This window comes from Empidonax traillii, unplaced genomic scaffold (genome assembly GCF_003031625.1).
Source record: "Empidonax traillii isolate 1590-97213 ecotype Southwest subspecies unplaced genomic scaffold, ASM303162v1 scaffold189:size1549363, whole genome shotgun sequence".
NCBI classification, from domain to species: Eukaryota; Metazoa; Chordata; class Aves; order Passeriformes; family Tyrannidae; genus Empidonax; species Empidonax traillii.
The window spans coordinates 1,184,478-1,200,180 of NW_020955382.1; the positions used below are offsets into that span (position 1 = coordinate 1,184,478).

General features: G+C 36.9%; 1 protein-coding gene across 1 annotated transcript in view; it reads left to right on the plus strand.

Annotated features, from left to right (window-relative positions):
* The window catches only part of CTDP1 (CTD phosphatase subunit 1), a 94,754-nt gene that overhangs the window by 16,859 nt on the left and 62,192 nt on the right, over nucleotides 1-15,703 (plus strand). The window contains exons 4-8 of the mRNA XM_027886527.1: nucleotides 1,251-1,379; nucleotides 2,690-2,840; nucleotides 7,465-7,555; nucleotides 8,646-8,812; nucleotides 10,374-11,459. Of these exons, the coding sequence (XP_027742328.1) occupies nucleotides 1,251-1,379; nucleotides 2,690-2,840; nucleotides 7,465-7,555; nucleotides 8,646-8,812; nucleotides 10,374-11,459 (1,624 nt within the window). The remainder of the gene's footprint in view (nucleotides 1-1,250; nucleotides 1,380-2,689; nucleotides 2,841-7,464; nucleotides 7,556-8,645; nucleotides 8,813-10,373; nucleotides 11,460-15,703) is intronic.

Sequence of the window (15,703 nt, forward strand, 5' to 3'; positions counted from 1 at the left end):
TCATGTAGATTGATTGTTTTCAGGTTTTGTAATTTTTTTTTTTTTTTGAGCTGTGTACTGAAAAGATGACACTTCTGTGACAGCCTGAAAACTTACTAGTGAAATGTTTTTGTCTCTAAGAATGAGCAGTTAGTGGAAAGCTCCACTAGCTGAAATGTGTTCAAAGCTTGCAGTGTCTTTAAAACCTAGCTTTACGCTTCACATTATAATGGCTCCCACTAGATATAGTGAAGCTTGTTTGTTTGCAATTTGCCTATATGTTAAAATTATTTCATTATTTTGCAAATTTCCTTTTGGGGGGGGGAAAGCATGTTTATATTGAAGATAAACATTGTTTGTCTTCCTTACCAGCTTGATTTTGTTTGTTTGTTGTTTTGTGGTTTGTTTTTTTGCATTATGTTGCTGCTTGCCTTTTTTTTCCCTGGTAACTCTTAGAAGTAACACCAGTGAGAGGAACTGTGAAGATATAAGCAACTGAAGTGTCCCCATGGTAGAGACTTTCAAAGGGCAGTTCACACTTGACTCCTGCTGCTTTGTAATGCTCCAACCTAACTTTGCTTTTTAAGTTTATCTGTCTTGAGGGTAACGCTGCAGCTTGCTATCAGAAGTGGGTCAGGTGAACACAGCTTAATGTGGTACTTTGAAAGTTTGTAAATGTGCACAAGAGGAGTAAACTTCACTCAGATTTACTGGAGTATAAGATATTTGATATTGCCCACATAGGACTGCATAAACTTAACTAAATATGTCTGAAGGCATATATTCTTTAATCTGAAGTTGACAATTACAGTTCTGTCATAGCAACTTCAGTTTTATACTCGCTCTGGTGTTGTCAGCCAGATTGTACCTAATTGATGCAAAATTACTGAATGTAGCAGTCGAAATTCTCAGACTATCAATGAACTTTTTGTTTGTGTACCCCAAAGCTACTGTAATTTCCTCTAAAGGCACTGCATCTTAAATTAATTTGGTGGTTACTTATTTATTAAATTTGAAAGTTGTTGTGCCGAGCTTATCAATTTTAAGAGTTAAAAGTGTCAAGAAGATCTGAGAGTAGATTTTGAGAGTGGAGGTTTTTTCTGTAGAGAAACTGCTGGCAAAGCTGCCATTGCTATAGTTACGTTGAAGCATAATTTCTTATGCAGTTAGTTGGTACCAGAACTACTTCCCAAGTTTACAAGACACAAAAGGCAGTACACCTAATTTTATTTGTTTTAAGTTAACCTTAGCAGTGAATATTTTTGTTACAGCAAGCTGAGCAGCTAGGAAGGGAAGATCAACAGCGACTACATCGAAATAGAAAACTGGTGCTCATGGTAGATTTGGACCAGACATTGATCCATACTACAGAACAGCATTGCCAACAAATGTCCAACAAGGTATTTGGTGTTAACTTTCAAGCCAGTGTAACAATAGGAATGTTTCTAACATTTAAATGATTCTTTAAGAGAACGTTCTCTGATTAGGTAAAATTGCAGTTAAAGAAGAACAGAAAATGAGAAACAAGTTTTCAGAAATATGTTCCTTTCTCTTTCCATTGAAATTGACAGTTTTCTTTCTTCCATTCATGCTGTCCTGCACTTTTTCATTCTAATCACTTTAAAAGAGAAATTTCAGGTAGCTATTTCTAATCTGCTTTCCTTTCTCTGCAATTCACAAGCTGAATACTTGGTAGTGAGACTATTTTCCCTCCAAGTCTGAGGTGGATATAGTGAATTACTGTTCAAAGTCCCTTTTTGAGCAATCTTGTGTGTTGCTATGGTTGCCATTCCATGAGTATGTCTAGGTTTTTATCCTCTTTAGGGATTTAGTGAGTGGGCAGGGAGAGGTTGTGTGCTGCTTTTAATTTCTTCATTAAATGCTTATCATTGAACTGAGAAGGTTTTATTAGCTTGTAACATTTGCAATTCGGAAACTTTAAAATAAGAAGCATGTTGAAATGTGTCTACCATGTCTTTGAACCAGAGGATGCAAATTCAAATGTCAGTATCATGCAAACTGTGATTGCTTAGTTCTTCTTTCTTTCCTCTTGCCATTCTTGCATGTCCGGTAGGTTCAACACATGTTTACACTTGCTAGCAAAAAAACAGTGTACACTGCAATGAAGAGGAAAGGGAACCATGAACTTTCAACTTAAGGATAAAAAAAAAAAAACCTTGTTTACCTGAAAGACTATGCCTTTACCTGTGTAAATGCACGGTTTGAAGAAAAATACTTTTTAAAATATTGAGATTTTTGACTTGGGATCTTTATCTACAAGCTTCCTTCCTGGTTTACTATCTGATGGTTTGTTTGCATTGACATCCTATTTTTTCATCCAACAAAGTCTTTCTCTGAGCTCAATATATATACATACATGAAGAGTGAGATCTTGAACTTTTCTGAAAAGCGCAGCTTAAAAAATTTCTCAGATTAGTTTGCCATAAGTAAAGATTTGATTGAAAGCCACCTGCATCATAACCTTTTCAACAGAACAGCTTCCTGCATTTGAAAACGTTATTGTTGGACTGCCTGGCACAGAGCAAAAATGTGCTTTGGATTTTATTCATCCACATAATCTTGTGGCCAAAAGTTGCTTTAGTCTAGTCAGACCAAATAAAGGTAGTGGAAGTGATGGAAGAGGGCACTTCTGGAATGCTGGCATTTTTGCTTGCTATTTTGATAATATTCAACATGCTTTTTCTTCTAGGGAATATTTCATTTCCAGTTAGGTCGAGGTGAGCCAATGTTGCACACACGTTTGCGTCCTCATTGTAAGGAGTTCCTGGAGAAAATTGCCAAGCTCTATGAATTACATGTTTTTACTTTTGGCAGCAGGCTGTATGCACATACAATTGCAGGTGAGTAGTATGTTTACATTTAACAATATTTACATCCTCAGCCCAATACTCATATGATTATTTTCCTTCTGTGGTTCTTTTCAAGTCTTTGTTCTTTGTCTTGTGCAAAGCCATCTCCTAAATAGTCCTGTAAGTAAAATTCTTAGCTTGTATACAAGACAGGACCTGTATGGCCCTTAATAGTAAAAATAATCTTTTTTTTCCCCCATCAGATATGGTTTGCCTCCCTGATGGTTAGAGAATCAGATTGTGACCTGACAATTAGTGCCTTCTTATTGAATTAAGAAATTATGTCGATGGGCTCTAAAAATGATCTACAAAATTACTTGTCTTAAAAATCTAAAGTAACTGTTCCATAAAAATCAACAATGTGAGATTATTTTCTCCTGTGGGGAACCCACCCTCTCGCATGTTATTTCCATCCACCAAAGGAAATATTTCTGCTGTAAATCAATTTACAGCAGTTCTGTTTATGTCCTGGAGCTGAGATGCACTTACTTCAGGAAAAGCACAAGTCTAGCAGTATTTTCACATATTCTTCTCAAGAACTTAGAAATATTTTCTCCTGGTAACTGAAAACTTGCATTTGAATTATAGCAGTAATAATCTATTGTGTGGGTCACTGACTGGAATTTTTTTTCCAAGTATAAAAGAAACCTGCCCTGGTTATGCAAGGGTATGGGTTAGAACCATGTCCGGAGTGTGGCCATATGTTTAAATTGTCAAGATGGGATAAAAACCAATTTTAGTCTTCCTTGGTAGAATAGCATTATCTCCTCAGACTTCCTTTATCAAGTCTGTTGGTCTAAGACAGTATAATTAACAATGTTTTAGGTTGATTCTGCATGTCAAACTGTCCCATGCTGTTGTTCCATGTCTCCTAGCTTTTTTTAAGTTGTCTTTCACATCTAGGTTTTTTTTTTTTGTTATTGCCAGGAGTGCTTTGAACAACACTGTCCTAGTGATCCCACTTCTTGGCAAGAGAGGAAGATTCCAAAATAGTCAGAGAACTAACTATCCTAGTTAACTTTCAAACAGTTTAGAAAAAAAAAATATAAGTAAACAATTCCTTATGCATGTGGAATACCAGAGAAGAGGCTTGTAATGACAAAAATGAGACTTTTGAATGACAACATACAATATTTCTGTAATCAGAATGTGATGCCTATTTGTGGTCTTCCAACTCTTTCTCCTTGAAAGAAAGTTCGAGAGCTGTGTCCTGTCCTGCCCATCCAAGTGAACATTTCTACATTACTCAGTCTTTATTGACTGTATTATTTGAAGAATGTTCCTAAAGCTTTGTCAGTCTCACTGTTGGATTATACACTGTGCCCTGCTAATGCATTGACACTTCTCTACCCAGCTGTTCTTCTTAGAATCTGTTTTTATCTTGTGTAGCAAAAGGGGGATGGTTTCTCACACACTAGGTTTAAACACCTGGGTGGTATTTAGAAGTGGGTGGACAATCTTCCTCACCTCTTATTTGTGTACCAAAATCTGGCATGTGGCCTAAGGCCAGAAGATATATACCAACTAAAATCAGATGCATAGCAAATAGGCTTTAGAGCCAGGGAGAAGAATGAGTTTCAAAGGTAGATAACGCATGATGTAGGAGTGCTCAGTCTTCACTTTGTGTGATTTGGTCCTCTGCCCATTTTAATCTCTGAGCTAAAACGTGGGTTACTTTACAGTCCCCATGGTAGGACAGACTGGTACTTGAACTGTGTCAGGCCTCTCAGTGGGCATCAGACTCAAGCTGCTCCGTTATTCCATAGAGGAAATGACCACCAAATGAGCCAGTTAGGGCATTGCTGCTGCCTGACGTTCCCAGACTTTTGGATTTTTGCCTGAAGCTGTCTAAGCCTCATCAAAGGCATTTGAACTGCAAGTGAATTACTTGTGCACTGATGGCAATAGTTTCAGTTGAAATCTGTGGAGAAACAGTTGATATACAGCCTTTGGTCCCTTGCTCACCTGTGCAACCAAGATGCAGTAAGAGAAATACGTAGCTGATGCGTGCAGGGAACACTTGATGGCAGTATTGGTTAAATGATTCCTCGCAGAGACCTGTCAGTTTGATATCTTATTGTTAGTGCTACGTTACATAAAGAAAGAACTTGTCACAAAATATTGGGGATCCTTCTCATAAGCAGGTTGTTTGCTTAGGTCCTGGATATACATCCTAATACATAGGCTGTGCCTTTCATGGCCTAGAAGGCTTTTGCAAACAGGTGACATCTTGTCAGTCTTTTTCTCTCATCTCAGCTGCCTCGTGGGATTAGCTGATAATTGTAAACACCATTTACATCTGCTGAAATAATTTATCCTAAACCCTTTATTAGTTTGACTCATTTGCAAGTTTGTTTATGAAGATGAGTTTGGATTTTATTATCTAGAGCTTTCTGTAGTATTTCACTACTACATAATTATTCTGGCCAATTGTAGCCTCTGCTTAGTTTTATCTTGGAGGAAATATCTGCATCTAGTTATTTTTAATGTAAATATTTTAGTCAGATTTATGTTCTTTCTGCTGTCATATATCAATTAAAAGTTAATGTTTCAACTATAAGAGTATGTGCTCTACCCACTCGTTGTCTTGTTTGCTCTTGCATGGAGTAGAATTGCTGAATAGGAGAGTGATAGCCAGTGTAGCCTTTTCCAAGGTTTAAAGATTATATTAAGATACCGTTGCTGAAAACGAATGATATATGGTGAGTAAAATCTTATCTGCCCCTGAGATGTGAAAACATTCAGTGTTTTTGTTAATGTTGATTTAGTTGACTCGGGAACATCTGAAAGAAACCAAACAGTTTGACCTGTAACTTTTTCAAAAGGCCAGCAGTGTTTTCTCTGTTATTCAAGTAGCTTTGAAAGACTGTTAAGGTGGGCTTTTATCTTTGCAGATGGATCTTTGAGGGTATCCTCAGTGTATTTTTAGTTTATTGGTAAACCTTTACCAAACATTGCCTTTGTTATGCTACCTCTTCTCTAATCCCCGACAAGCCAGGGTTTCTGCATTTGGGCTTTTTTTAGTTCAACTTCCCTTTTCTTACAGTTTTAGCTATACAGCACTGCAACTGAGTGCCTCGTTCCGGTTTTACCATGTAATCAGTGTACTCTTGTCCAATTTAGTGTATTAAAACGATAAGTAGAAGAGAATTTTGTTGGGAGGAACAGCAACTTGTATGACAGCTTATGTAGTTTGTCGAAGTATCTGTGTGTATGGCAATAAATCTTTGTAGCTAATTCTCTCAATTCATTATGCCTAGGTACTGCAAGGGTCTCACTACAGGGGATGATTCTTCGAGTTTGCAGCAATTCTTAAGCATAGTCGGGTGAGTTAAGGTTGAACCTCTGTCCTTAACTCGGAATTTTCTTGCTTTTATGGGTTTTAAGTTATTCCAATTACACATTAATATTAAGTACATATAAGATCAACTTTCAGAGGTGATGACTGATTTTTTTGTTTTTTAATTTATACCCTCTGTTTTTGAACTCCCAACTTAACTTACTCCTGGGAGCTAGACAGCTAAAAGGACTTGAACATGTTTTCTGTGAAAATCTCAGAGCTTCTTGAAAGAAAATTAAAGTCAGTCCTTAGAGTCTGTGGTCATTTTGAACTCTGTTTCTGACAATAAGATGGCCACCATTTAAAATAAAAGAAAGTAAAACTTAAAAAAAATTGTTCCCAAGTAAGTATTGACTGCCTTGTATTATTCATAAGAATGAAGTTGATGCTAACTTCAGTACAAATTCAGTAAAAAGAAAAATACAGATTAGCCTGTAAAATGCCAGTTTCTTTCTAAACAGTTACATGGCTTTGATCTGGTCATGATGGTGAACTTCATTATTGGAGACTATGTTCAGAAGCATGTGCATGTGTGTTTGTACACCCAAGTCACCGCTTTCCTAAATAAAGGGCATTTTACCTTGCTTCAAGATCAGCTAGCACAGCTTCTGTTTTGGTTTTGGTTTGTCTTTTTTTTTTTTTTTTTTTTTTTTTTTTTTTTTTTTTTTTTTTTTTTTTTTTTTTTTTTTAAGATTGCAGTCAGAAAAGCTACTGCAACTGGGCCTAAATATTTCTAAGAATCCCAGGATACGCTCATTGTATGTAAATGTTCTGGAGTAGTTGTTAGAGGTACAACTTAAAACCTACAAATGCAAGAGCTCCGGCTGGAACTGTCCCTTAACTTGCCCACTGTGCTTAAGTATTGCAGCACATTGCCGACTCTTGAGACTTCTCTGCAGTCCCTAGGAATAATGAGCTAAGGAGAGCATTTAGCTTTAAAGAACCAGCTATAGAGAGGTAAATGTAAGTTGCAAAAATCACGTGTACCTATCACCTGTGCTGTATCTCTTTCAGCCTTATTAATTTGGCGGTCACAGATTCAGTTCCTTTTAGTTTTACTGCCATCTTGAAAGAAAAGGAGATGGGATTTTTAAAATTAACTCCACTGAATTAGCTACGAATACTTGATCCACTGTACTTTCTCCCATATAATCTCTTACCTTAAAATTGTCTGTTAAACTGCTGTTGTGCAGACTAAAAGAGCTGAATTATATAGAACATCAATAAGGAAACAAACATCTTGAACGTTAACTTTTTAATTTCTTCTTCCAAAAGGATTTTTGGACCCTGAAAAGAAGCTTTTTTCCCATCGGATATTGTCAAGGGATGAATGTATCGATCCATTTTCTAAAACGGGGAATCTTAGGTATGTATATGGGTCTTAAGCATTACACAGAACAGGACAACAAAGAGAGAAAATGTGCCAAATAAAATAAAAATTACTCCCTCTGTACTTGTCGTGTTTATAGTCCTTTATCTGCCTCTGAAATATCAACACCATCTCAGTAAAACTGAGATATTAGGCATTGCAGTATTTCATCTACTTAATGGGTTCTGTGGTGACAGAACAGTGAAAGTGTGAAGCAATGGCATCATGTTTTCACCTGCGCTTTTTATTCTTGCAACAACCGTATTTCCACTTTGTCTTGGGATCTTTATAATGACTTGCATGTTGTGGGTTTTTTTTTTAATTAAACCAAAATTCTCAGTTTGAGGTTAATTCATAATTGGATATCTAGTATTCTGGCTTTCAAATGTGCCATAAGCAGGTTCTCATCTCTGGCGTTTCTCGAAATTAGGTCATCTACAGCCTTGAATTCATATTCTAATCTAAATTCGCATTCACATCTTTTTCAGGGTATAAAACCAGATATGTTTCTTCTAGCTTTATGAAATACTCAAAATTATTGCCTCACTGCATCTGTCTGTAGCAAATGAGGAGCTTTTTTCTTCTCTTGCTCTGATTTTTTTTTCGTGCACTTTAAGTAATCCTCTTCCTCCTCCTGCGTGAGAGGTGATATTAGTACTTTTGCTGCCTTTGTCTTGGATTGAATGAGCCTATTCTGTAAAAGCTCTTCTTGTGTCACTTTTCCTATTTATATATAAATAGTGTATTGGCCATGTGATAGTTGGCTTCAGGCTGTTTGTCAACAAAAACTGAAAACTAGGCTGAAAGGTTGTAATGTTTTGTTCTGGCAGAGGTTTGTTGGTTTATGTTTCTAGCCTTTGGGACAGAGATTTTAAAATAGGTGTTTCTTTTTTTTTATTAATTTTAATTTGTTTGAAGACTGTATTTTGAATTCTGTAATTTTAATATTTCTGGGATTTTTGTAAATTAATGAATAAGCATGTTCTGCAGACATGCTCATAATAAACTATACATCAATAGAAACCCCTTTCATTGCTATATATGTTTCTAAAACTAGATCAATTTTATTAACTGTTTTGTCTCTTAGAGATCTCTTTCCATGTGGGGATTCCATGGTTTGCATCATTGATGATAGAGAGGATGTTTGGAAGTTTGCACCCAATTTGATAACTGTGAAGAAGTATGTATACTTTCAGGGGATAGGAGATATTAATGCACCTCCTGGATCCAGAGAAATGCAAATGAAGAAGAAAGGTAATTATATTGGTTTTAAACCACCTTTACAACTTTGCCCACTTTTAAAACACGGTTGACATAAGTCACTGTGGTGGTCTTTACTGGTATTGCAGTTATTTTCAGATGGGAAATCCTAGACTACTGTAGTTGACAGCTCAAATGAGAGTAGTTTAGTTAAACTGGGCTGTTCTTGTTAGAGCTTTCCATTTGGCAGACAACCACAGCAGAAGTGGAGTACTGGTAATAGTGTTATGGCTGAGAGCTGGTTTGGCAATACAACAAACTGTTCCAGAACATGTAGAGGGACAGTTTCTTCCCACATGCCCATGTAAAACATTTCAGTTGTTTGCTTTTCTGTAGGTTTCTCCTTTTTGGTTCCTTTCCCTGCCCTTGGGACTTGGAAGTAATAATTATTAGACTCTGATCTTAACATACTGCTCAAAATGAATGTTTTGATCTCTGTTTACCTCCCTTATCATGCTAATAAAATTAGTGTGGGATTTTTAGCATCTATTTAACATGTTGTTCTGGCATTTGACACAAGAGCCTTTTGTTCAGTAGGCTCAGCAGCATAATACACATAATGAATTTAGAAGATATGTATCACTAGCTTAGTATTATTTTGAGGGCAAAATACATTTCAAAGAGATCTTAGGGCTTTTTTTTTAGCAAAGGTTTTTTTTTTTTAGATTTACTGCATGTGACATTGTTCTTTTTCCCTTGTCGAACTAGAGGTGTCCAATATGGAAACAGAAATAATGTGCTCAGCCTGAATCAGGTCACTGTGATGTTGAACCTCTTGTTGAACCACTTGACTCGCATTGTTACTTGCAGGACAGGAACATACACACAGAAGGGAGACAAAGTAGAGTGACTTCACACAGTGTTCCTGGTGAATGTGTGTGAATTTTTGGATGTCTCTGATTTCTTTGTCTCCAGAAGAGACATCTGCAGACACATCCTAAAACTACTTTTCTTGTCTGTGACTCTTACCCATTCAGTTTAAAATGAAGTTTGGATGGCATCTTTGTATTGCTAAACATGTATATTTTGTCAAGTGTTAAAATGCAATTATTTTGCTATGAAAAGTAGGTAGTATTTTAAGGACATGGAAGTTTTTATAAAGGAAGTTCTTGTACTATAGTTCCGGATTAGGACCTTATGAAGCAAATTCTGCCTCACCCCCCCTTTTTAATCTCCATTGCAGTATTTTTGTTTCCTTGAATTGTAATCATAAAACTTATGCTACAAGGTAAATCATTTAATGTTTGCATAGTTAACAAATAATTATTTATGACCTACGTGATTTAAAGAAAAAAAAAGCTGGTTACATAACTTCTTTATAAAAGTGAAGTTTGTTAGGTTTTCCAGTTCTTTCTAGTACTCACTGACACCCAGAGCAACTTTCAAAAGCCTAGTGATGAATTCCAGACATAATGAAGTCTATCTCCATATGTAAACTTTGTGTTAAAGGTAAAAGAAAATTAAATTTTGGTAAATTAAAAAAAAAAAAAAAAACCAACAAAAAAACATGAAGAATAAGAATATGTATATGTTTTCTTTCTTGCCTGTGTCTTAGTTAACCACTCTACAAAACCAGAGGTGCTGGATCTAGCAGTGACATCAGCAAAAGATGCTGAAGAAATAAAGAATGTTATATGTGTAGAAGAGCAAAGCAATGGTCTCAAGAAAGCTGCAAAGGACACTTGCACTGAAAATGGAAGTACTTCTGTAAGCAGTGAAACATCTGATGGGGATGTGAACTCTCGTGTTAAAGTTGATGCCCAGGACTCCTTAAATGATAGCACTGGTCACAAAATGGACAGTGAGGTCACAAATGATTTGACAAATACAAGCGAATCTCAGATTTTTTCCGAACAAGTTGATAGAACAGTTACAGAGAAGCAGCAAACCCAAGAGAAGACAACAAATGTCTTGGACTTTGAACTGTCTAGTGACAGTGAAAGTGACGGTGGTTTGGATACCAGAAAGTCATCCACTTCTGTATCAGATAGTGAGAATGAAGAAAAGAGAAGCTGGAAGAAATCCAAACAACCTCTGCAGGATGAAAATTTGCAGAAAGAGGGTTGCACTGATGTGAGTGAGAAAAAGGATGGTCTGGTGAACCATTCTGGGGACACACAATCTCTACCTGGTGAAAATACCCAGGACAAAACTGATTTTGAAGCACAAGAAGAAAGCGAACAGGAAAGCCTTTGTGATTTGGGTAATGGGTGTGCAGACAAGAAAGAAGCTGAAACAGAATCCCAGAATAGTGAGCAGTCTGGAATTACAATGGGTGAGTCCTTAGATCAGAGTATGGAGGAGGAAGAGGAGGAGGATGATACAGATGACGATGACCATTTAATATATCTTGAAGAGATCCTTGTGCGAGTTCACACTGATTATTACACAAAGTATGATAAATACCTGAAAAAAGAGATTGAGGAAATTCCAGACATCAGAAAAATAGTACCAGAACTAAAAAGTAAAGTGTTGTCAGATGTAACCATAATATTTAGCGGACTTTACCCAACAAACTTCCCCATTGAGAAAACACGGGAACACTATCATGCCACAGCACTTGGAGCTAAAATTGTGAAGAATCTAGTGCTGAGTGCCGATGATCCTGATAAAGCAACACATCTCATTGCAGCAAGGACAGGTAGGTATTTGAGTCTTGAATTTTCCGGCAGCTTTTTGTCTGATACAGTTCATGCCTGCCTTGGGCTGGTTTTTTTGTATATAGCCTTTAATGTAACAGAGATTTGAATTGAAATTAAGGAAAGATTCTTCCTAAAATAATTTAGAAGCCTTTTTAAAGGGATTTTTCTTTTTGTCATCTTTTTAATCGTGTGGCTTTTAGTTGTTAAAAAGAGGATGCACTAGATAACCTCTGATGTAATGTGTTATCTCTCACTCTTTGGCTAAGAATTGGTGATACTGAGTCTTTGACTATTAAAATTGTTGAATACAAACTTCTAATGTTTGTGTCAAAGAAGAGTTTGTAGTGGTCTTGCTATAAAGTTCTAGCAGTGCTCTCTTTCACGGTTTCTCAGATCTAACTTCTCATTATTTACTTTCACTTGGTATGGAATTCAAACAAATTGAGACTGATGGTACATTTTTGGCAAGGGAGATGTAAGAGAGCTTAGTGTAATTTTTGGTACGTCTTTGACAAAGCTGCCTGTTTTTACGTGGCTAATAATGGGTAGGAATGCACCTCTGGTAGCTGCCACAGAGATGCTAACAGGCCAGCACTAGCTTCTAGTGCACTTTTTATTTGTTAGCCTTTTGAAGTTACATAGAATCTAAATACCCGATTGTCAAAAGCATGAAATCCAAAAGTAAAACTGCATGCTTTAAATCATCTAAAACTTACAGAGAGATTTAGGACATGTTTCAGTGTCATAAGCAAAGAAATACACATCAACCCACCACTGGATTATTTTTTCTTGACTGCTGGTCATGTACATGTAAGGTTTTAGTACATCAGAAGCAGCTTTGTTTCATTGGCTTGTATTTTTAAAAAAGGATATATTTTCACTGGCTATACTATATGTGTGTATACTTTCCTTGAAGTGTATATGACTGTAAGTGTAGATAGTGTGTATGTAGAGAGGCATTTAAGGAGTAAAAACATACAATAAAAATGGAGATAGAGATTTTTAGTAGTAAAAACAACCTAAAACTTAGAAGATGGAATTAGCTGTCAGTATAACTGGTGGTTTTCCAATTTCGAATCTTAGAATGCTTCACTTCAAAGTTTCTTTGTGTACCTTGCACTCGATGTCTTCTGAATGTAGTTGTACATCAGATGCAGCTATTGTGTGAGGAGGTAAAATGGATAGGATAAATGTAAATGAGACCCTTCCAAACATATATATATTTCTCTAGAGAAAAGTGTTGAATAGCATATTATGGTACATTGCATGTGATGAGAAATAGTTGACTTTTTTCTTGTTAGTTTTTGGAATGTACAGTGTGAGGAGGGTTGTGTATTTATGTAGATAAATATATGCATCATTTTGTTCTATTTTTATGAGTAAATTCTTTACCACCTGAACATTCTTAGTGAATCATTCACCGAAGTACTTCTGAATATAAAAAACTATTTAAACTTTGCTTTGATTAAGTCACATATTGCACTAATACTAGAAGAGGTAACTTGGCAGTTGTTTCTGCCTAATGAGCAATATTACTGTCATCTTGCATCATCACTCAGTAATTATTTCTGTAACACTGGCGATGAAATAGGGAGATTTAAAGTGAAAAAAACTGTATTCTTCAATAACCTTTCTTTGTAGGATTCTTGTAGATTGACTGTGGTTTTGGTTTTGTGATTGGGTTTTGGCGTTTTTCAAATGGAGACTATATTACTCTCACCTCTCGTTAGGTGGGAGTATTTATGCTGCATCATCCTAATTTCATGAAGGAAACTACTTAATCAGAAATTTAAAGGGTGTAAGTTTGTCACAGCTGGATTTGTGATAATTCATCTGTCAATGTGATTTTCATAGTGATTCCTGTGTGGTTAGAGAGCAAAGTCTCTTGCTCCCAGTAAGCCAAACAAATACTGCATCTTCTGGCTCCTGTGGCAAACATCCGAGGCACTGCTTGGCGTCCACAAAAGCATGTCCCTTCTTGAGTTTTATTCAAAAGTCAACATGAGATCAGACAGTGTTCTTATGATGCTTTTAACCTTTTCTTTTTTTTTTGATGTGTCTGTGAAAAGGGGATCCAAACATAGCTATTAGTTCACTGTTTCTGGGTGACCCCACTAACAATGGCAGACTTTGGACTCCCGACAAGCAGGTAAAGCTTGTGTGCTTACTTTGCCTTAGCTGAGATGTAGTTAATGGCATATGCTTAACCTGCAGCAGTGTTGGGGGGTAAATACTGTTAGCTTTTGCATTCTGAAAGCGAAGGAAGAGTTTGTCAGTGTGAGACAGAGTGCCCCTGAGGTCACTTTGCAGGTTTTCCTCCTGCAAAGTGACCTCATCACAGTTTGGTGCATTGAAATGAATAGCTACGGAAAACCATTTTAGGTTGTATTTACAGCATCCTTTCCAGCATATTGGAGTAAATAATTTAAATTTCCTTTGTCTTTTGTGTATAGTTGTCTCTTTCTCTGGAGACAGGCAGCTTGTTTCCCTGTGGACACAGGTACTCTGAATTCTGAAGTTAAATCAATCCTTGTTGTTGGAGAAAAATAGGGTTTTCTTCATTATATAGGGCAGGAAGTACTATCTACCTGAATTACTATGAAACACAAGGATCATCTAAGCACCTTTCAGAAATCTGAGTGCCTGAGAAAAGGCTACCCTGTAGTCCTTTCCACTTGTTTAAATCTTACTTCAGTTTTTGAAACATCTGCTCTTTGCTTTAAGCATCAGTAAACTGCACTGTATGAGTTACAGCTGTGTATGCACCTGGCTAAGCAGTTACCACACTATTTCATAAACCTTGTTATTTTCCTTCCCGACCAGGTGAAAGACTCTGTAGTTGATTTTTGTATTGAGTTTTTGCTGGTGGAGCAGATATAGCTGTTCAGATCAGTCAGAAATTATTGCAGTGTGGTAGGGATGAAAACGTGTCAAGTTCCAACCCTGAATTTTTCTTTTTCAAAATCTATTTGATTCTGTGTCACTTCTTACAGCTGTGATGTGTCAACGGGGGGTTTTTTTCTGAAAAATATTTTTGAGGCCTGTGTCTTTAAAAAAAAAAAAATCCAGTTAAGCCCTGCTCTAAATTCAGGCACTGACCAGGTAACCCTGTTGCTTTTGTTGGTACAGCACAGTGCAGTGTTAAAGCTGGACTTTAGGTGTAGCCTTGGAACAGCACAGATACTGCCATTTTGTGTTCCCTTAATTTTTGTTAGACAAAACACTGTGGTCAGTCTGCCTTGTCTTACGTTAGTGTTATCGCAGAAGAGCTTCAGGATTTGATTGTAAATAAAAGATCTATGGATTAAAATTATCTGAAGAGAAATAAACTTTTTAGTGATCATATTTTCCAAGCAGTTTCTGGTTGCAAACTGCCGTGAGGATGTGTTGATTTTGGAGCGTTGCAATCAGGAGAGTGTTTCCTGAGTGTCTCTGGTGGTTGCACCCCATCGTGTGTGCTTTGGTTTGTCCTGGCACAGCCCTGAGCACACACGTGGAGTTTCTCGTGGGTGAGATTGAGTTGGAGGTTGCAGTCAGCAAAGCACTCACTGGCACTTGACCCACAGGACTGGGCAGGGCTAATCCAAAGGAAAATTCCTGAGCGTGGCAGCTCCTCCAGCACCCTTTTGGCCCTGCAAGATCTCCCTGTTGGGCCGTACTGCACGGTAATGTGAACGTAGCCAAATGCGCAGTTATAACATTTCTTAGTCTTCATAAACATACAGCTTAGCTCTTGTTTATCTGTGTTAAGTGCCAAGCGTGTTCCATACTTTGGATAAGACAAAATGAACTGCTCCAGTGAAAACTCTGTCCTGTAGAACAGGTTGCAGGAGTTTATTGTTGTGTTACTGATTTTCGTTGCTTTTTTAGTAATAAACTGACAGCATTAAGGGGGGGGGGGGGTGTTTTTAACCTTTATTTGCAAGATCAAAAGTACAATTGGTGGGTACCTTCCCCAGGTTTGAAAATAACATTTTTCCCAGTATTATGTGCTTCAGACTGTATCTGTCAGGGAGTAGATGTGATGAATTTGTACCCTAACTGCTTCACGTGCGTAGTCTTGTGTGCCTTTATAACTTTTTGGGGATGACTTTAGAATTTGAAGGAGGGAAAGGTGATTAGACAACAATGCAAAAAAAGTAGTCCAGGTAAACAGTTTTCCTCTAAGTGATTTCTCAGCCCAGCTGGATAATTCAGATGTTTTTAAATGCATCAGAAGTACTGTATCTTTCTGATATTTTGT